The sequence below is a fragment of the Rhinolophus sinicus genome, chromosome 17, assembly GCF_057876585.1.
Source record: "Rhinolophus sinicus isolate RSI-liver-muscle chromosome 17, RSI-T2T, whole genome shotgun sequence".
In the NCBI taxonomy this organism is placed as follows: Eukaryota; Metazoa; Chordata; class Mammalia; order Chiroptera; family Rhinolophidae; genus Rhinolophus; species Rhinolophus sinicus.
The window spans coordinates 6,676,484-6,699,725 of NC_142517.1; the positions used below are offsets into that span (position 1 = coordinate 6,676,484).

Below are 23,242 nucleotides of genomic sequence, written 5' to 3' on the forward strand. Positions count from 1 at the left end.
AAGTTTGACAACAAAGGAGCTGGAAAAAAGGGCACAGTGGCAAACACAATGGTCATCTTGGGGGCCTGATACAATTATTGCAGCCTCAGCAACTTTTTTACAAGTAGTTCTAATATTCATTAAAGAAAAATAAGCATAGGCTTTTGGAGTCGGGTATCATACAAAATGTGCCACTTACCTAAGTAAAATGCTCATACCCTAAAAAAAACTAAAGGAAGTTTTCCTTTCTTAGATGTGGTAAGTGTAACTTTATGTAGCCAACCTGAATTTTACAGAATGACACTTAACTTTTTAAGATTTTGCGTTCTGAAAGCCATCTTAACATATACTTATGCAGGTTAATTTATAAAAAGAGACGCCTTTGGTTAGAAATTAACTCACGGTGGCAGAATTCTGTACTTTGTACAAGAATGTCCCTGCCATGCCTCCAGACAGACCTGGGGAGGAAGAACAGTGTCATTTGTATTTCCTGTTGTATCCACACAGGTCAAAGCCTGTTAGAGGAACTCATCTAACTCTCACATCCATTCTAAACACTACAAACTATTAGCACTTTGAATCAGAAAGAAACTGTGAATAATCACTCATATAAAGAATCAATTTTAAAAATCAAAATGATCTGTTAAACCTCCAGTTTTTACTTTCTGAAATTTTTGAAGCCTATTGTCGATGTAACTACTATTTTCCTTTTGACATATTTGACTAAACTTATAATCAGTATACCTACCAGACCATTACCTGGACCAGGTTAATTGCATAGGAAGATTTTTACTGTTTACATTTTTCTTAAATTAATTTTAAAAAAGCATAGTAAAGAGTCTGAGGACAAATTATTCAACTGTTTATCATACATAAGACCGCATGACTATAATACAAAGGGGGGTTCTTTTTCATTTAACGTTACAATATACACAGCAAGTCCGGACCAGATCTTACAATCTGCACACAGGTATTTAACCTTTTCCATGCTGTTTATGTTTACAATGCACAGAAGTCCTGTAACCAAACCGTGTAGTAAAGCACACAAAACTGGACTGTAACATAACACAGTATGCAGAAGCACTGGGTTTTATGATTTCCTTTATGTAAATAGCGGTTTAAAAACTGCTTTCGTTTTTTGGTGCTTTTTAAGATGTGGCAACCAGCACAGAAAAAAAATGACCTGACCCATATAGTATCTTTACCTTACACTCCTAAACAGCAGTAACTACTGAATCCCTTTTGATGTTGCTCTACTCAAGATGACATCCTTCTATTCACTGTAAACCTTTACGAACTACCAAGTTCAAAAATCATCCACAGGCTTGACATTTAATTACAAAATAAATATGGATTTCCTGATTAACAACAAAAAAATTTTGTGGTTTATAAAAATGGATATTTCCAAGTTTCCATTCACATTCACATGGTTTTTTTAAGCCTTTCTTTTGTCACGGTTTAACATATAAAAACCTGCTTTTGTTCAGGAAAAAATGGACCTAGTCAACCACATGGAACTGACCAATAAAAAGTAATGCGGTGTTCTGCTGAGTTGTTCTGAACAGGGTTATCGGCAGAGGTAGATTACTGCTTCTTTTCTAGGCTTCTTTTGATCCTGGACAGGTAAGTTACTCATCCTCATTCTCCCAATTCAACCGCTCAAAAGTGTAACACCCTAAAATTGGTCAATTTAAAATGGGAACACAACTTTAGCAACTGCCAGACTGCGTTACATTAAGGCAGCATAATCTCAAAACGAGGCACCTGTTAAACACCAGCCTGTTCACTTCAGGTCATGCGTGAGAGTTTTGCTTTACTCGTGCTCATATGTGGACCTGTGGGTGCAACCAAGGTCTTGCTTTCAAGTTTACAAGAAGATTAATCGGGAATACAAGAATCAACTGCTGGTTCCATAGCTTCTGGATCCAGTGTCCCTTTACCCTCAGAAGCCTGAACACATTTAGAATGTAACAGATGTTGTAATCTTGAATTAGATGTCAATCTATTATGTTCAGTACACAGATTGCTGTAAATGTATTGGCTATGGATTCAACAACAGTTCCAGTTTTGTTTAAGCAATAGTACAGCCATAATTTTTCAACTGACATTTAAAAATGGTCTAGTTACACCTTGTGTCAAAGTGCAGAACTGCTACATTATTGGTTACAGACATCTATGTGCTATAAAAACAGCTTTGGTACAATAAATTATCAAAAAAGAAAATAAATTTTTGTAAAATTCACAGCATAATTGTGAGGCAAAAAAGCAGTCACATAAAATTCTGCATTTTTTAAAAATGTTCAGGATGAACAGAAGACATCTTTGTGCAGAAGAAATGGTGGAGATACCACGTGCCGAGAAAAAGCAAAAGAAAAAGTAAAAAGCAGGAAGGGACACAGCTGTAGCTATTTCCATCAAAGCAAACCACTACTTCTGTGACCTTCAACCAATAAGGAAGTCAACTTTATGACACACGCAAAGTGACCTTGCAATACCTTACAATTAGTGGGTCACAAAAGTCTATTTTAAAAGAAAGGCCTCTTGAATTACCCATTCTCTGTTTTCAGCATTAAGGACTGTCTGCAAAAGCATGTCCAAAAGTGATTGCATCTGAAATGGTAGGCTCTTCTAATTTCGAGTCCAAATCCATAAGGCCAAAGGTTATCCCAAAGACCACCACTCAGACCTCCCCAGGACTGGCCACGACTGACCCGTTGATTGCTTCTCAGTGCACCTTGGTTGGGAGACCAGTCACGTTCCATTACTATCTTATCTTACTGTGGCCTCTCCCATAGGAGACCCACAGGATCCCGTGTAATTGCTGCTTTGCTCCTCAGTAGGTTCAGACAGGAGAGTTCTGATCCCCGCCACTTAGCATGCTTACTGTGCCTTACAAACTCCAACACAACCGTCCCTTGCATACAGCTGAAGGTGATGTTTGTGTAAGCTGGAGGTCCCTCTTCCTTACAGTACTGCATTTCCGTGCCCAAGTGTGTTTAGAGGACATAAAAACCCAAATTTCCCATCCCCCCGCCCAAAACAAAAACAAAAAACGAAAAAAGGAAAAAACAAAAAGGAAAAAAACACCCTCATGGGGCCTTTTACGTAAATTATGTGCAGTGCCTTTTATTTTAAAATTAGTAGGCAAATGACCAAGACCAACATCTGAACATTAACTTTTGTGGAATAGAAAGACAAAAAACCCCACTATGACCGGGATGTGGCAAGTTAAAATGAGGGAGGCAAAAAGAGGACACCTCTGAGCTATCCATGAAGATGGGTCTGGACATGGCTCTTTTAAAAACTTCATTGTCCCTTTGCAATCTTTTCAAGTTAAAAAAAAAAAAAAAAAGTCAGCTTTGCCCTCCTGTAGCGGTTCAGTGTGTTAATCTCCTTCTGATTCAAGCAGCTTTGCACTTTGTTTTTTGGAAAAAAAACACCACTTCTATAAAAACACACAAGAAACAAACTCAAGTTTCGATTTAGTCACGAGCTAGCTACAGGACTCTGCTGCACACAGACTCCTGTCATGGGGGACTCTTCTCTATCGGCCCCTTGCCTCACTGTCAGACGCCCTTCAGTCATGTAATGTGCAGGACCTGTATTAGCAGAAAACTGGTATGTTGGATGTCCGGCTATGCCAGTCTCTTGGCGGGGATTGGAGTAGACGGTTAAATTCACGTCCATAGCTCCATTCTGTCCAAAGTCCAAGGTGTTAGCAGCCACTGGGCGATTCTGGTAGGCCTGATTGCCTTGATTCCCAGTAGAGGAAGAAGACGTAGAGGAAGAAGTCGTAGAGGAAGACAGGGATGTCATGGAGTGGTGACTGTGGCCCACCTCCATAGAATCCTGGGTAGAGGAGCTATTCGTTGGAGAATTGTAGACCCTTGGCCTGGTCCGGTTACCCAAGGCTTGTTGTCCGTGGTGGTGGTGGTGGTGGTGATGGTGGTGGTGGTGATGGGAACTGTTTCCATGGTGATGATGCAATGCATTCTGTTGAGGGGCTACATGAAAGGTTGTTTCTTGAACAGGATGAGTTTCAACAGTAACTTGTGTAGGAGCTTCAGTGCCTGACCAACCAAGAGGAGCAGGAAATTGCTGGCGCACCTGTAAGAACAGATTTTTAAAGGACTTATTCGGAATACTGTTTCCAAATCTTAACTCTTCAATCAAAGCCTGAAACACTAGCATTTACATTAATGGTGGGTTGGTGGTGGTGGTGGTGGGGTTTTGAAACTTATAATGTGTTAGTTCTATAACACGAAATTCCAAACATGTTCAAGAGTTTTTTACGAAAAATATTGTATTATGAAAGCTGCAATTTTTAGCAAGTTATACCCATAAAATAGGCTCATATTTCACAGGCCACTCACTTTCCTTCCTTGGAAGCATTGTTTATGCCAGGGGCAGCAACATTTTCTGGGAAGAGACAGCCAGTAAATATCTGATAAGTCCAAAAGGAACTCTTTACGTTCCCCCTAAAGCCCCCGCTCTCTCTACCTTTCTTGTTTCAATAAATACTATCCATCCAGCTGTTCAACCATTCCTCCACCCACACAAACCATCAGCAAGTCCCACTGCAGCTCCCTTCAGATCAGATCCTGAACCAGCCACTTTTTCTCCGTCTCCTCCAGCGCGCTATCCCAGGCCACTGTCATCTCTCGCTTAGACTAATCCAACAGCCTACTAAATCAACTCCCAGCTTCCATCCTCGCCTTTTTCCAACCTATTCTCCAAAAATTCGCAACAATAATCTTTAAAAGCACAAAAATAAAAGGCATCCATCCAAATTGAAAAGTAAGAAGTAAAATTGTCACTATTGGCAAATGACATGTATATAAAACCCTCAAGACTCTATCAAAAAACTGTAGAATAAATGCATTCAGTAAAGTTGAAAGATACAAAATCAATACACAAAAATCTGTTGTGTTTTTATATACCAACAATAAACTATCAGAGAAATAAAGAAAATAATCCTATTTACAACTGCATCAAAAAGAATAAAATACCTAGAAATAATTTTAACCAAGGAGGTAAAAGACATGTACATTGAAAACTACAAGACACTAAATGAAAGAAATTGAAGACAACACAAAAAATGGAAAAGTATCTCATGTAAATGAATTGGAAGAGTCAACAGTGTTAAAATGTCGATACTACCTAAAGCAATATATAGATTCAATAAAATTCCTATCAAAATTCCAATGGCATTTTCAAAGAAATGGAATAATCCTAAAATTTTTATGGAACCACAAAAAGCACTGAATAGCCAAAGCAATCTTGAGAAAGAACAAAATTGGAGGCATCATGCTCCTTGACTTCAAACTATACTACAAAGCTACAGTAATTAAAACAGTATGATACTGGCATAAAAACAGACACACAGATCAATGGAACAGAAAAGAGCACCCAGAAATAAACCCATGCATATATGGTCAATTAATGTATGACAAAGGAGCCAATATGCAACGGGGGAAGGATGGTTTCTTCAATAAATGGTGTTGGTAAAAACTGGACAGCCACATGCAAAAGAATGAACTTCAACCACTATCTTATACCACTCACAAAAATCAATTCAAAATGGATTCAAGACTTCCACAAAGGACCTGAAACCGTGAAACTCCTAGAAGAAAAACATAGGCAGTCAGCTCCTTGACATAGGTCTTGGTGATGATATTTCTAATGCGACACCAAAAGTAAAAGCAACAAAAGCAAAAATAAACAAGTGAAATGACATAAAACTAAAAAGCTTCTGCACAGCAAAAGAAACCATCAACAAAGTAAAAAGGCAACCTAGTGAATGGGAGGAAATATTTACATCATATACTGGATAAGGGGGTCAATATCCAAAATATATAACGAACTCATACAACTCAACAGCCACTCCCCACCTCCCTCAAAAAACTCCTCACAACAACCCAATGAAAAATGGGAAGCAGCCCTGAGTTAACACTTTCCCCAAAGAGATATACAGATGGCCAACAGGTACAAAAAGATGCTCCACATCACTAGTCATCAGGGAAATGCAAATAAAAACAGGTGTGAGATATGACCTCACACTTGTTAGAATGGCTATTATCAAAAACACAAACAACATGTGTTGACAAGGATGTGGAGGCAAGGGAACCCTCGTGCACTGCTGGTGGGATTGTAAATGGTGCAACCACTATGGAAAACAGTATGGAGGTTCCTCAAAAATTTAAAACTAGAACTACCTTATGACCCAGCAATTCCACTTGTGGGTATTTATCCAAAGAAAATGAAAACACTAACTCAAAAAGATACCTGCACTCCCATGTTCACTGCAGCATTATTTACAACAGCCAAAATATGGAAACAATCTAAGGGTCCATTAATGGATAAAGAAATTGTGGTGTGTACACACACACACACACACAAATTACTCAGCCATAAAAAAGAAAGATGTCTTGCCATTTACGACAGCATGGATGGACCTCAAGGACCTTATGGTTAAATGAAACAGGTCAGGCAGAGAAAGACAAATACCATAGGATCTTTCTTATACGTGGAATTTAAAAAACAAACAAATAAATAAATAAATAAAATAAAATAAAACACCACCAAACAAAAACAAAATAATCCAAATCCATACAATGGTCTGCACAATCCGGCCAATGCTCACTTCGCCACCATTTTCCTCTACACATGCTTCCTCCTCCTACCTGGGTTCCACCCACACAGGGTCTTCCTTCTATTCCTCTACCTGGTCAAGGTCTTCCAAACACCTCAGGATATTTGTACCTACTGTTCCTGTCTGCATAGAATGCTCTGATTTCTAACTTCTGCTTGGATACTTCTTTCCCATCATTTCAGTTCCAGAGTCTTCCTTGACCACTCTGGCCAACATCAGCACATGTCCAACAGCTGTCCACAAAAAAGATATTCTTCTTCCTGAGCACACGGCTGCACTACACTTCCCAGCCTCCCCTGTACTTATGTAAGTGACATGACTTAAGTTGTAGTCAGTGGAACATGAATCAAACTTTCTATGTCATGGCCGGGCCTGGCGCACAAAATATCTCCCAAGTCCTTCTGTCTGCTGGATGCAGACTAGGCCCCAGGTGAAAGAGGAGCCACAAGATGGTAGGAGCCTGGCACATGCGGAAAGAGGCCAAGCCACTAACCTGAATACCTACTCTGGACTGTTACATAAAAAAAGAAACTGACAGTCTGTAGGCTACCAGATAGCTGGGCGTCTACCTGTTATCTGCTTGGCCTACTTGAATTAATACACCCCACCCAACAAATAGCCATTCTCTATTACATTATCCTGTCTTATTTTCTTTTTAACAGTTAATGGTACTTGTAATTTTGATTCATCTGATTAATTTTATTTACTGTACCACTTAAAACGCTAAGAAGGCAAAGCATGTATCTCACCACTAGTGGCTAGCACAGATCATTATTTACTCAGTGAAGGTGGTCTGAGAACTAAAATTCAAAACTACTACTGAAAATAATTCAGGAGAAAAACAGGCAGAAAGTTCTCAGAAAGTACTAGTGCTTGTTAAACTAAGAAGCTACACAAATTTATGCATAGGAAGAAATAAGCAAAATAAAACTATACTCTGTCCAATACCGCTTTTCATTTCTGAATGAACCAAAGGTGATCACCGCTGTTTCCCCAAACTCTGTTAGTGGGAAATGAAACTGGTAAAACTATGTGGAAGGCAATTTGGCAAAAACTATCAAAATTACAAATCACTTCAACAAATCACTTCACTCTTTCACCCAGCAATTTCACTCTAAGGGTTTATCACAAATTTCATGTGTGTGGAATGACATATGTATAGGGTGGGTTATTTATTACAGCATCATTTGTAGTAGTAAGAAAAGACTGAAAATAAGCTAAATGTCCATTAATAGGGGACTACAGAAATGACTCATGGAATAGCTAAACAATGGAATACTGTGCAACTGTAAAAAAAAATAAAAAAGAAGCTATCTATGTGCTGGTGTAAAAATAGCTCTAAAATACGTATTAAACAAATACGTAAAACAGTGTGTATGGTATACAAAGATTAGGTGAAAATACATATTTTCTGAATACATATGCACATGCATAAAATGTCAAAAAGAATACAAAAAAACTAATAACATTAATTAGAAATTGGGTATCTAGAGGACATAAAAGGGAAGACCTCATTGAATCTTTTATATTTACCTATTTTTTAACCACGTGAATATATCAAATATTCAGAAATTATATTAAAAAGGATTGAGGTAAATAAAGCAAAATATTAACTTCTGGTGGGAGGTACAAGTGCCTTCTGCTACTCGTGGTATGTTTGTATGTGTTTGTAGTATTTAATATAGTATTTGGAGGAAGGAAGGCCAGTCTTAAGAATTATGGGAAGCCTCTGGCAGTGATATTTGTTAAGACCTAAGTATTAACAGTAGTCACTAAACCAAAGAGGAAAGAGAAGAGTGTTCCAGGTTGAGCACCGTAAAGGTGGGAAATGTGAAAGAGAACATGCTATAGTCAAAAAATTTTAAAAATCCAGTTAAGACCAGAGTGAATGAAGAAGAGGAAAATGGCCTAGGTAGGGGCCAGACCACGGAAATCACTGTAACCTTCCTAAGAAGTCTAAATTTTTTTAAGTATAAGAGAAAGCCAAAAACTGGTTTAAAGCAAGGAAAAGAGCCAGATCAGACTGCTTTACAAATAAATATTCACTTGGCTTCAGAGAAAAGAAGGATGTTGACTGAACAAAATTAGACACTAGAAGACCAGTCAGGATATTCTTTATTAATAGGATAGGCTAGAGATGACATAGCAAGGGACGTGGAGATAATAAAAATGTATTTAGGATATTTAGAATCCACACAAGTTACTATTTGATTCAATGTGGGGGGTGCAGGAGAAGGGAGTCAAGAATTAACCCCCTCTCTCCCCAAGGTATGTGACTTAAGCAAGTCAGTAAATTTAGGGCCATTCGTACAAAAAAATCAGAGTAGAAAAGCTCTGATGGAGGTGAAAATGATGACATCAGTTTATGTGCTGCATCTACAATGTTCGTCATGTTGTGGAGACTTTCAAAGTGACATTTACAGTAAACGATTAGAAATAAAGGCCCCAGGGCTCGGGAGTGAAGTCTAGGTCAGAAACGAAGACGTACTTCATGATACACCTGTAGTTGGGTAACAGCGGGTGAGCTCAGCCAGGAAGTGTGTCAGGTGAGAGAGAAAGGCCACAGGGCACGCCGCGAGGAACACCGACATTTACATGGCAGCAGAAGAAAATCCCAAAAAGGAGACAGTGAACAAAAAGCCAGAGAAGTGGAGAATACTAGGGCAGCGTTCTGTCCAGAAAACCAGGGGAGCAAACGTAGGGAGCAGGGAGATGCCAGCAGTGCGCGGCTGAGGAATGAAGAAAGAAGCAACAGTGTCCGCCAGACTCCTCAGTAACCATCACTGGTGATGCTGCAAGGGTTCCCCGGAGTTGGGAGGCAGCCCAACTAGAGAAGGTGGAGAGTTCTAGTAAAGAACTAGAGCCCACGGATAGAATGAAATGGACCAGGGGCCAGGAAAAGGTAGTGCGTAAGGTGGGAGAGACCTGGGGTCAATCAGCTGCTGACAGAGAGAGGAGGAGAGGAGAGGCTGCCGGCACAGGAGGCAGAGGCTGAGCGAAGGGCTAAGTCCTCAGGGACAGGACAGAACCACTGTCTCTACGGAAAACGGGGCGTGAGAGAAGTAAACAAGCAGACACGTAGGCTGGACAAGACTGTCCTGTCTGAAGACTCTTCTTTCCACAGCAAGCAGTGAAAACAGAGAAGGGGAGGTAGGTCACAGGTGTCTAGGAAAAGTCTGAAACAATTATGAAAGAGAATGGGAGAGAGGAGATGACTTGAGAAACTACTGTACGACGATCGGTGAATACTAATGAGCAGTGTAACAGTGTATCTTATGTGTGGTCTTCCCCAGCGGCACTCAAGAGCCCCAGTCACAATGGGGAGTGATAGCCAACAACTGCAGTTTTACCTCAAATAACACTGCCGTCTCACTACTATAAAGTACCATAAAAGCAGTGCTCGGTATGAATTCACTGACTGCTTTACAAAGAGTATTTAATGAATAACGTTACCGCCACCATCTGCTTCACCCCCGTGTTTTAAAATTACTTCATCAGATCCTCTTCATTAACAGGTTTAAAAAACCAATACAAGAACCCCCTAGCACCCACCCCTCCAAAAAACCAACACAATACAGAACAACGTGGAGGTGAAAATCAAACCGCGAACTGATTCAGAATCTAGGCCTCTCGGTGCTGGACGATCATGGTGGAGGCAGAGCACAGGAAGTAAGGTCACCACCCAGGGAAAGCTAACCCAGGACCTCTCAGTTCCCAAAATAAAATGAAAACCCGAACAGTGTAAAGCTCAAAATGGTGCTGTAGTAAATGAAATAAACAGGAGGAGGCATTTGCAGCCATGGCTGAAACTGCCCAATAAATGTTTCAGATTTCTGAACGAGGGGGAAATTACAAGAATGTGTTTCCTAGTTATAATAAGTTATAATTCCTTATAAATGAGGAAGCTGAGTGCCGTCAGCGTAAATGACACAGGCCTCTGAAGGCCCTTGACACCCCACGCTGCTAACGCTGAGCACAGCGGTACGTGGGCAGGCGCCTACCTGGGGACTGTGCGTCTCGCAGTCCATGGCCTGGACGGCAGCTGTGAAGTGCCCACCGCTGTGCCGGTGCTGGTGCGTTGGGTCCGACCTGGCTCGCCCACTGTTGCTCGTGCCCGACGACCCACCTTAAGTATCGCAACCGAAAAGAACTTGTAAGTTCAAAGTTCATCTCGGTCAAGTTTATATTCTAAAACTATAACATTAAAACTGAAAGTATGTCACACACACAAAAAAGCACATTAACAGAAAGTCACGTGATTCCCTAAATTCTTTCCACTGAACTAAAATACGATCATGTTTGGTTTTGCCAGAGGAAAGCGCCAAACATGTGGACAAAAATTTCCATTTCGAAAACAATTAAAAACGTGGGTTAATAGAGAGTTTTGCTTCCAGCTACCAAGCAGAACTGATTACATGCATAATGACGTACTCAGGCTTTGGGGAAGGTGAATTTTTTACTTCACCACAAAGACGAGATTAGGTAAAATAATTCCTCCCTACCCCATTAACAAATTCTAAGAAACACTTTCAAACAAGCTCCATCCGTAAGGAAAACAGTAAACATTCGAAGCCTCGCCGAGCGGCACAAGCACCGACCTGAGCTGGACGACGTGCTCGAGGTGGTGCCCGAGGACTGGGACTGCTCCATCGCGGGGCTCGTGGACACACTGTTACTTGTATTTGTACCTTCGTCAGCTGTTTTCTTGAAAAAACTGTGCTGCAGGGCATAGTACGGTTGAATTCGAGTTTTGGGGTCATAATCAAGCATCCTTAAAATGAGGTCTTTGAACTTCAAGTAGTCGGCTACCGTATGACCCGATTCCCCAGCACGACGCCCACCAGGCCCGCCTGTTTCTACTCCAAGAATATTATGAAGTTTACGGGTTCCTGGTGGTTTATACTCCTAAAGAGAAAAAAGAGAAAAAGGCCTTCTATGAATATGACGGGATATGTAAAAGTCTCCATGACTTCAAACATGCTGAAATAGATAATGGTGAGGCATTTATTAAAAAGAACGCTTTATAGTTAGATGCTCTAATGATTTTCACACATCACTATTCTGAATGCACTATACTTAGGAATTCAAAAATAATCTTGAGACCAAAAATGACTACAAAGATCATGTAGCCCTGGGGTCAGCAAACTACGACTTGGCCCAGGTTCTGTTTCTGTACAGCCGCAACTATGAATAGCTTTTACATTTTTAAAGGTTGCAAAGACAAACAAAACCAAATAAGAAGATACAAGAGAAGCCCATAAAGCTTAAACCTTCGCTCTCTGTTCCAATGCACCTGAGAAGTTGGCTCCACTTCCTATAGTGACAGTGGCTCAGCAAAGCTGTGATGACCCCTCCAAGTAGGCTCCATGTAAAGAATCACGGTCTAACCCTACGTGCTCATGTTTAAAGAAATTAAAAGCACATTTTATTTATGTCTCCCTTTAGAAAGTATGTTTAATAACAAGTTACTTTAACATGTGTTGAGTTTTTTAAATAGATAAGCCTGAAAATCTCTATGAATATTGAATTTATTCAGAATAGTATCACTGGATTTTTGCTTCTAGTTACAATGTGAAAATTTGCAAAAGACTACTACTGCCCTCACTCTAAAAGCAAGGACAAGCCTGGCAGATAAGCCATAAAAATCACTGCTTTAAACAAAATAAAAACCTATCCAAGAGCTGAGGACTAAAGAAACCAGAATTAAATTCTAGAAAATGAGAAGCCTTTCCTCCTTACGGTAGGAGAAGGAACAAATGCTATGGATCTGGGTAAGGAGAATCCAGTGGCACTCTGAATCAACTGCTCACGGCCACATATGAATAGGCTGGAGCATGGGGAGAGCCCAGACAGGACCCCCCCCCCCGCCCAGGGCACTGCAAGTCTGGGAGCAGAGCGGCAGGATGACCAGTCTCCTGAGGCACAACAAGGTAGGAATGAGCTGCTGGCTGGGCAATAACGCATAATCCTTCCTGTCTCCACAAACACTGCTGAAAACCTATGAAGACAGTGGAGAATAGAATCTATGTCAAACAAACAAGCTAAACTACAAACAAGGTTGAGTCAGTCCCCCAACTAGTAGTTGACAGAGAAAGAGCCATGCCTAAGATTTCATCCATCTCAACTGTTCTTAAACACAGAAAGTCTGGCATGCATTTAAAAATTGCAGACACAACCCACCCAAAAAAGGATCCACAATGAAGTTAAAAAAAAAAAAGAAAGAAAATGACCCACATAAATAAATGACCCAGACGTGAAACTGGCAGACAGTCATTTTAAAATAAGTGTGATAAACACATTAAAGAATTTAGTTCAAAGGTGGACAGCATGTGTGAATATGTGGGGGATTTCAGAAGAGAAAAAGAAAACTATTTTTTTAAAAGGATAAATGGAAATGTGGAAATGCTAGAACAAAAAAATTCCAGTATCAGAAATGAAGAATCCATTTAACGGTTTTAACAGATGACTGGACTCGGCAGAAGAAAAAAAAAAAAATCAGTGAACTCGAAGATAGAGCAAAGGGGCGCCAAGCCAGTTAGCTCAGTTGGTTAGAACGTGGTGCTCTTAACAGGGTTGCCGGTTCAATCCCCACATGGGCCACTGTGAGCTCCGCCTTCCACAGCTGGATTGAAGCGGCTACTTGACTTGGAGCTGATGGGTCCTGGAAAAACCCACTTATAATAAATAAAAGTTTAAAAAATAAAAGACAGAGCAAAAAAATGATCCAAACTAAGACACAAAAAGGAAACAGAATGAATAACCCAGAGAGCCCTAAGGTAATATTAAGCACTGTAATATACATGTATTTGGGGAATTAGGAGGAGAAAGACTGAAGCAGAAAAGAAAAAAAGAAAAAAAGTCTGAGGATTTTAAAAATGAATGAAAGAGATCAACCCACAGATCCAAGAAACTTAGCAAACTCCAAGGAAAATAAACACACACAAAAATTATGCCTAGAAACGTAACAGTTAAACTATTGAAAAATCAAAAGACAAAGAGAAAACATGAAATCAGCCACAGGGAAGGAGACACATGATATGCAAGGGTACAATCCTTAGAAAAATCACAGACTTCTCTTCAGAAACAATGTAATACCGAAAGCAATGTCATTAACATCCTTAAACAATATCAAACATCTTTTTTTATTTTGCTAAAATGTCAACGCAGAATTCTATGCCCATGGAAATTTCCAAACCCATGGAAAATATCTTCCCCCAAGTGATGGTGAATAAAGGTATTTTCAGATAAATAACTGCTGAGAGAATCCATCAGCAGAAGTTAGTCACTATAAAATAAAAAGTTGAAGTTCTTCAGGCTGAAGAAACATGGTAACAGGTGGCAGCCAGGAATTGCAGAAAGGAATGAAGAACTATACGGGTAAATAGGAAAAGATCTTTTGATTAGCGTTATTTTTACATGTTTTAAAATATCTTTAAAAGTCATTTTTATCTAAGCAGTTGATGATGTAAGTAGAATATGACGGCAAGTACACAAGAGATGGAAGACATTAGGTAAAAGCACATGGTTATCATGTGTACGAAGTGCTATAATATTATGTGAGGATCAACTGACAAGTTAAAGATGCATATAAGAGAAATACTAAAAATTACATACAAAGGAATAAAAAGTCAATAGAGGCAATGAAATAAAATACCTGAAAGTACTCAACTACCTCAAAAGAAGGCAGAAAGAAGGAAGGGGGAACAAAGAACTGACAGGATAAACAGATCACAACACAGTCTAAAACCCAAACCTCTGAATAACTTTAATGGGCTAAAAACACTCATCCTGAAAGAAAGAGACTATCAGGCTAGGTTAAAAAAACATGACAAGTTTATGTTGTATACAAAAGTCATACTTCATATAAAAGTATGAACACATTTAAAGTAAAAGAGTAGAAAAAAGTATATACTATGAAAAATTTAAGAATAAGAAAGCTGGCATAACTATAGTAATATCAGACAAAGTAAACTTAAAGACAAAAATATTGTTGGAGATGAAGAGGGACATTTCAGGAGGAACGTGGTAGATGACAGTAAGTGAGCTCAAATATATGGAAGGAAAACTGATTCTGGGTGGTGAACACACAATGTGATATATAGATGATAGATTACAGAATTGTACACTTGAAACCTACGTAATTTTACTAACCACTGTCACTCTAATGAATTTTAATTTAAAAAAATGACATTTCATGATGAATGAATTTATCATGAGGTAATAATACTAAATGGGTCTACACCTATTAAGAGAGCTTCAAGAAAATGTAAAGCAACTAAAGGGAGACTAAGACAAATCCAAAATTATGACTGAAGAGTAACACACCTCTGTTATCGATACAGGTATACATAGACACACAGTTAGGGGTGTAAAAGCTCTGAAGAAAAATATCAAACAACCTGACATATACTGACATTTGTAGACCACTACACCAAACGAATATAAAACACAATTCTTTTCAAATGCACATGGAACATTCACCAAGGTCATAAAACAAGTCTCAATGAATTTTGAAAGAGTGAAATCATATTTTCTGAACACAATGCTATTGAATTAGAAATCAGTAACATTAAGATATCTAGAAAATCCTTGAATATTTTGAAATTATGTAACACTAACAATGGGTCAATAAAAAAATCACAGGGAAATCAGAAACATTTCAAAATGAATGATAGTGAAAATAATATATCAAAAGTTATAGGATGCAGCTAAAGCAATGCTTAGAGGGAAATTTATACCATTCAATGTAATAAGAGAAGGAAATTTTAAGTAAATGATCTAAGCTTCCACCTTCAGAAGCTAGCAAAAGAAATTGAATCTAAAGTTAGAAGGAAATAATAAAGAACAAAAATCAATGAAACAAAATCTAGACTAAGAATAGGGGAACAAAAAGATCAACAAAACCAAAAGCTGGTTGTTTGAAAAGATTAGTAAGTTTGATAAAACCCGAGCAAGAGTAATAGGTAAAAAAGGAGAAAACACAAATGACCGGTATCAGGAACAAAAGAGAGACTGTCACTACAGATCCTCCAGAAATTAAAAAAACAATGAAATATTATGGTTACATTTATGCTAACAAACCCAACAACTGAGATGCGAAAGAGAAGTGTCTTAAAATACATAGCTTACCAAAATTCATTTAAAAAACAAAAAAAACCTCTCAAAACACTAAACATAGAAAACTACCTGTTCAACCCGATATAGGGCCACAAAATATATGCAACTAACATCATATTTAATGTTGAATAACTACATGCCTTTCCCATAAGACTGGGAACATGCAAAGATGTTTGCTATCACCATTACTATTCAATATATGGAGGTCCTAGTCAGTTAATAAGAAATAGAACGGCATACAGATTAAAAACATAAAACTGTTTATTCATAGAGAACATGATAGCTTAAGTAGAAAACCCGACAGAATCTGAAACAAAAAAAGTAAAATGAATAGGTGAATTTAGCAAGGTCTCAGGATAACATATATGTTAGCAATGAAAAATTAGAAAACAGCATTTTGAAAATGACAAAATAGCATCAAAAAAACCATTAAAAGCTTAGGAATACATTGAACAAAATGTGAATGAAACTTCTGCACTAAACACTACAAATGCTGCTGAGAGAAATTAAAGAGCTAAATACAAGGAAAGGTAAACCATGTTCCGAGATTGGAAGGCTCAATACTGTTAAGATGACCATTCTCCTGAATGGACTCTCAGTGTAATCCAAATCAAAAATCCCAGCAGGGTTTTTTGGTACAAATTTATAAGCTGATTCTAAAGTTAAGTATGTTATGAATGCATAAAATATATACATACTAGTCTATCTTATCATTTACTATTATAAAAGAAATACAAATCTATTACAAAAAGGTCAAATTTATCATAACTTAAACACACAGACCGCACACGCGACACCATTTGCAGTTGAGAGAAATGTAAACAAACATAAAGATGCAGTATTAAATCTTAACTGGAGTGTGTATTGTGGCTCTGGACTCATCTCGTGGCCTCCTCCTGTTGCTACCGCGGTGAGCTCAAGTATAGCAAGTGTCCTCTCCAGGAAACTGCGTATTGCAGTCAAGAGTGATCTCTCGCAGTTCTCACATATTTTTCATCGTGTTTAGTACAATACCGCAAACCCTGAATAACACGCCATGGCACCCATATGAAGTGTCACTAGTGATGCTGAAATGCTCCCAAGAAGCAGAGGAAAGTCATGACATTACAAGAAAAAGCTGAAGTGCCTGGCATGGAGCACAGGTTGAGGGCTGCAGCTGCAGTTGCCTACCATTCCAAGATAAATAAATACGTCATATGGACCGTCGTAAAAATAAGAAAAGGAAATCTGTGCAACTGTCGCTGCAGCTATGTCAACAGGTGCCAAAACCTTGCACATTTTGCATATTAAAAATGCAATTTTTATATGGGGGCAGGATTGCTACAAGAAAGACCTACCTATACTCTAACATGATTCGAGAAAAAGCGAAGTCATGTGGCAACTTAAAGCAAAAGGAAGGTGAAGGGTCTAAAGCTGGAAAAGTTAATGCCAGCAAAGGATGGTCTGATCATTTTAGAAAGAAGTTTGGCTTAAAAAAAAGTCAAGATAACAGGAGAAGCAGCTTCTACCGACCCAAAGGCTGCAGACAGTTCCCAGGAGCCAGTAAGAGAATCCCTGGGGAGAAATGGTATCGGCCTGAAGAGGTTTCTAATGCAGATGAAAGTGCCCTGTTCTGGGGGGGAAATGTCACAAAAGACATTTTGTAGTAAGAAAGAGAAGGGAGTACCAGGATTTAGGAGGAAGGGAACAGGCCAACTAGAGTGTTCTGTGCAAATGCAGTCGGGTTTATGGTCAGGACCGCCCTGATCTAGAAGCAGCTGCTCAACCCCGAGCCTTCAGGAAAAGATAACACCAACTTCCAGTCTTCTGGTTGTATAAGAGAACCTGATAGAGAGAAGACCGTGAAAGTCTGGAAGGATTACAGCACCGAAGGTGCCACCGTTGTTACAGAAAAAGCTGTAAAAGCCATCAAGCCCAGAACAATAAATTCCCGCTACAGAAAACCATGCGCAGATGCTGTGCATAGCTTGACAGGATTTACGACAGAGCCAATCAAAAAAAATCATGATTGTGGACACCGCAAGAAAGCTGGGGCGGGGGGGAGGAGGTGCGGGGTAAAGCATTTCAAGATATGGATCTTGGAGAAATTCCAGAGCTAAGAGACACACTAGAGGAATGCAATGAAGACGATGTGCGGGAGACGAGCGCTTCCAAACAAGGGCCACGTGATGAGGAAGATGTAGAAGAAGCAGGGTCAGAAAACAAACTGACATCAGACGCTGGCAGAAGTGCTGAGTATTCAGGGCTGCTTTTGCCGTCTTTCATGACATGGCCACTTCCATGAGATGGGCACGGAAACTAAAACAAATGGTGAAGGAGTGGTACCACACAGAAACACTTGGAGAGAAATGCAAAGCACAAAGGCAGGCAGAAACGTCGACTGATTTGTCAGGTTACCCGCGTGTGCCTGCCGCTCCTGCCTCCCCTTCCACACCCTCTACCTGTCCCTCCTCTGCCCCCCAGATGGTGAGACCAAGCCTTCTCCCCCCTCTTCCTCCCCATCAGCCTTCTCAATATGAAGACCTTTATGATGACCGGCTTCCACTTAATGAACAGTAAATCATCATCATGCTGTACAGTTAATAAACGTGTCTGTTGTGTATGAGTCAGTGTCTTCACATGAAAATCTAGTAACCACAGCAAGGACTCTGAGACATTTTTGTGTCATCGTCGCCGTCACCAAGCAGTCATCGTGTAGAACATCACACGCGAGACTTGTGTGGAAGTGGACAGCCTATTCTCACACAGGCAAAAGGTGAGTGCTATTTCATATAAAGTAATGTATTCATTTTCTTACTGCTCTATAACTTGCTTTCAAGGACTTATATTACCATACGGTACGCCTCCCTCTCTCGTAATTGGAGAACCTGCATATCAGCTTATCATCACAGGTAAGTGCATTTTTTAAAATGTAACAATGTTTCCAATACTGTATTATAAATACGACTATAATCCTGTATGCCATAAAAATTGTATGATTCATTCATTAGTGTATAGGCTAGGCCACTGTGAAGCAATCACATAGTTCCTTCCTCATTATCAATAAATATGAATTTCTTTGTCACGTTATCTTTTCATTTTTGATGGTTAGTATTAGTAACATGCATAACATCTAGTGTTTTGTAGCATATAAAACAGTATTGGTGTAGGTACTGACACACAATTCACCTTATAAACAGACGATGTAAACTTATGAAATCGATAAATACAGTATAGTACTGTAAATATATTTTTTCTTATGATTTTCTGAATAACATTTTCTTTTCTCTAGCTAACTGTATTATAATACAGTATACAATGCATATGACATATAAAATATGTTACTTGACCTATATGTAAGGCTTCCAGTCAACAGTAAGCGATTGAAGTTTTGGGTAGTCAAAAGTTATATGTGGATTTTCGATGGCACGGGGGTCAGCACCCCTACCCCTGCACCTGAATTCGTGACTTACCACAAAGCTATAGAAACCAGCACTATGGTAATGGTTTAAGGACAGACAGAGCAATCAAACAGAACGGAATCCAAATATGAACCCGCACAGAAAAGATAATTTTGTTTTGGACAATAGCACTAAGTCACATCAACAGAGAAAGGCGACTGTTTTCAACAAATCATGCTGCTACTAGATAGGCACGTGGGGAATATGAACTTCAGCTCCTACACCTCATTCCATATTCAAACATTAATCCAAGATCCACAGAACTTTAACATAAAAGAATCAGAAAAACTTTTAGAAGAAAACATGGGAGAATCGCTCCAAACTTGAAGAAGGCAACTTTTCTTAAAACACAAAAACTACTATTCATTAAACAAAGGTGACAAATTTGATTTCATTAATATTAAAATTTTCTGCTCATCAAAAGATACAACTAAGAAATAGGCAAACCACAGTCTGGGGAAAAAATATTGACACATATGTGACAAAGAACTTATAGAACTCCCACAACTCAATAATTAAACAACCCAATAACAAAGGGGCAAAAGACTGGAAAGACTGCCATAAAAGAAGAGGTACGAATGGCCGGTAAGCACGTGAAAAGGTGGTCGGTATCACCAGCCATGGGGGAAATGCACATGAAAACCACCACATATCCATTAGAATGGCTAAAATCAAAAAGACCAACCATATCAAATAGAGAGGATGTCATATAACTGGAACCCTCATATACTGTGGACATGTAAAATGATAAAACTTTGGAGAACTATTTGGTATTTTCTTACAAAGGTAAACACACATGTACCATATAACCTGGCAATAATTCTACTTTAGGTAGTGACCACAGAGAAATGAAAACATGTATGTACAGAAGATTTACACAAGAATGTTCCCAGTAGCCTTACTCATAATAGTCCCAAACTGGAAACAACCCAAACATCCACTGATAGGTAAATATAGATAGGTCATAGTACTTTCATTCAATGGAATACTATGAAGCAATGATAACTCCTGAGACACTCAACAATATGAATGAATCTCTAAAACCAAAATGTTTGTTAAGTGAAAGAAACAAATACTAGAGAATTCCATTTATATGAATTTTGCCTATGAATAGGCAAAACTAACTAACCTATGATGATAGAAAGCAGGGATGAGATGACAAACAAGGGTCATGAGAGAACTTTGGGGGCAGTGGAAATATATCTTCTTTTACGTAGTAGATATATTGGAAAATAAAGATTGAAACTCAAACTAAACACTTTAAATACACATCTTATTATATGTGAATTATACTTGAACAACAGAGCACCATTTGTAGTCTTACTTCTTCATCCCACTTCCCCACCAAAGGAAAAATATATAGTAGGTATGAATTTCATTACCAGGAAGCAAAAATGGGCTCTTGAAACATAAAATGACAAATTAAAAGTAAAAATAAAATCACGAAGAAAGTAAACCGCACAGATACCCAATGGTAGTGCCTGCACATCTATTTATACTTATGGTTAAAATCTTTAGCGCTTCCTTTCATAATGTAATCACTTTGGCTATGGATTTGTGGGGTTTAGTTTACAAATTTTATTTGTTTAAAGAGAAACAGCTATTTTATACTTTAAAACACTAAGTTCCTTATTGTGTAGTCAGTTGCTAATTGTGGCTAAGGGAAATCTCATAGTATCTATAGTTAATTAATATGTATTAAATGTAGATTAATACACTTTTAATTTTAAGATGGGAAAAGATTTATCTACTCTTTTCTCAAATGCCTCCCCAGAAATAATTAAAAATAATAGTAATGATTATAGCTTGAATTGGAAGGAAATGACAGGTTATAGTCCATTAACCGTGGTTTTATAAAGCAGAGATTTAGGGAATGGGATGGGATGAACATTTTATTTAAAAAAAGAAAAAAATAGCGTAAGAAAAGAAAAACAACTTCAAAATGGAGAAAGAAGTAGCCCTGTACTGCAGAGACACAAAACATGAAAGAGGTGTCATATGCTCCATGCTAATTCAAATCACCTGGCAAGAGCTACCTTGACTGCTGGTGAAGCTAAGGATTCCCAGGCTGTGTTTTGGTTCAGTGGGGAAAGGGGCCATGATTGACAGGTATGTGACAAAAGCAAAAGGACTTAGGATGTCTGCCTGGTGCTTTCCTTCCTTAGGGGAATAGGCAAAATTTAGCTGCCGGACATTGCACTGCCTGGAACTTTAGACAATAAGGCAGAATGCAATTCGCCACAAATCAGTTCTGAAAAACACAATTACATATATAGTATATTTTTAAATATTCTAAAGAAAATCACTTGGTATTAAAAGTTAAGACTCGATAGCTACATGAAGACGAATTAAAGCATACAATAATCTTCAGTTCACAGGAAATGACACTTGCTGGCCCCACCGCTAAAATGCAAGGACAAAATAAAAACTGGGGCAAAACTAAAATCTCTTCAACATTTTGTAGTTAAAAATGCAAAACTACAATCACATGGTGTCCTTTATATATATGTCACACACAATCACATATTTAGGCATTAGATTCATTGTACACTAAAACAAACTAGTATAAAATACATGATTATTTTCAGATCTATAAAACAGAAAGGTAAATCAAGATGCAGATTTCTCTATGAAACTGACATAGTTCAGGTATCCAAAAACCAGTTCTCAGATAAAAGCAAATCACTAAAACAAGCCTAATATTTTAAAAACCTCACTTTTTAAAGATTTTAGAGGTGTGAAATTCCTGCTAACCATATCATCAAGCTAAAAATATAAAATCGATCAAAGGATCATCTTGTCAGTTCATATTCTTGTCACATTACTGCTTAAGTCAAAAATCTTTTTCTTCCATCTGAACTAAAAAAATGGCCATTTACTGAAATTATGACTTCTGTTCACAGCTGCAGTATTGTTAACTGTGAATTCACTATACATGCAAGTTTTGAGAAACAAAGGTCAAACTGACTGATCCCACTGTTGAAACAAGGCTTGCTGATTTGATCAGCTGTCTCAAAAGGCAGACATACCGTTTTCATAATGTAGCCTTACAGAGAACCCTGACCATTAAGCAAACACTGGTCCATACAGATAGTTCTATATCTAGCTTTTGAAGAAAATATATACACACCTAAGTTATTATTGAAACTGTTTAACGCTGATTTCAAGTAAATACAAAATGAGATATAAAAAGACAACTCTAGTGAAAGAAATAACAAAGGCTCAAAAAAAGTGTTTCCCTATTTTACCCGTTTTCCATCTTTGGTCTTCTTTAAGTTCCAAGTGCCATCTGGCAACTTCTCAAAGAACTTTCTTGCTTTTGGTGCTTGGTCAAGAATATGAGCAGGTGGAATACCCAGAACTTCCACTATTTTATTCATCTGATCTACCTGTATTAAGAATAAAAACAAAAAAATCTGTAATTTCTACTGTAGTGTATCTTTTGCTCACCATTCATCCATTCACTCATTCATTCATTCACTATAAATAAGTGAGCTGAGCACCGCCTGTGGGCCAGGCACTGAGTACATGGTAATGAACAAATGAGATAAACTCCCTGCCCTCCTTAGAGTCCCACATCTCAGAGGGGAGGGCAGACAAACAAATAAACACATAAATCTGTGGTGTGTCAGGTGGCCATGGATACAAAGGAGAAAAAGGAAGGTTTGAAGAGAATTTTAAAAGTTTAAGTTGTTGGAGAGTTTTAGTTAAATAACCATCAAAAAAAAAAAAAAAATACCAGAGGATTAATAAAGTGTAGCTCTAATAAACTGCTTTTGAAAGTACAGATTCATTTACTCAAATAGCGAGTGTGTACTATATGCTGGAAACCACGCTCAGTAGAATATAGCAGTAAACAAAAGAGATAAAAATCCCTACCAAAAAGGTGATGTGATGGATGGGGAACAGATCCCCAATAACAAATACATACATATATTATGACAAATGACAACTGAGAACTATGGAGAAAATTATAGGGGATGGGGAGTGAGAAGGGACACTGCAACTTAAAGTGTTGTGAAACCACTAAGAAGGTGACCTGAGAGCAAACACT

The 23,242-nt window shown here is 38.4% G+C and overlaps 1 protein-coding gene across 7 annotated transcripts in view; it reads right to left on the reverse strand.

Annotated features, from left to right (window-relative positions):
- Nucleotides 1-818: 818 nt before the first annotated feature.
- DYRK1A (dual specificity tyrosine phosphorylation regulated kinase 1A) overlaps nt 819-23,242 on the reverse strand; it is a 139,975-nt gene continuing 117,551 nt past the window's right edge. For all 7 annotated transcript variants that reach the window (XM_019730317.3, XM_019730315.3, XM_074325423.2 and 4 more), the window contains 4 exons: nt 22,437-22,577; nt 11,230-11,536; nt 10,633-10,757; nt 819-4,086 (listed from right to left, as the gene is read on the reverse strand). In XM_019730317.3, the coding sequence (XP_019585876.2) occupies nt 3,466-4,086; nt 10,633-10,757; nt 11,230-11,536; nt 22,437-22,577 (1,194 nt within the window). In that variant the 3' untranslated portion in view covers nt 819-3,465. The remainder of the gene's footprint in view (nt 4,087-10,632; nt 10,758-11,229; nt 11,537-22,436; nt 22,578-23,242) is intronic.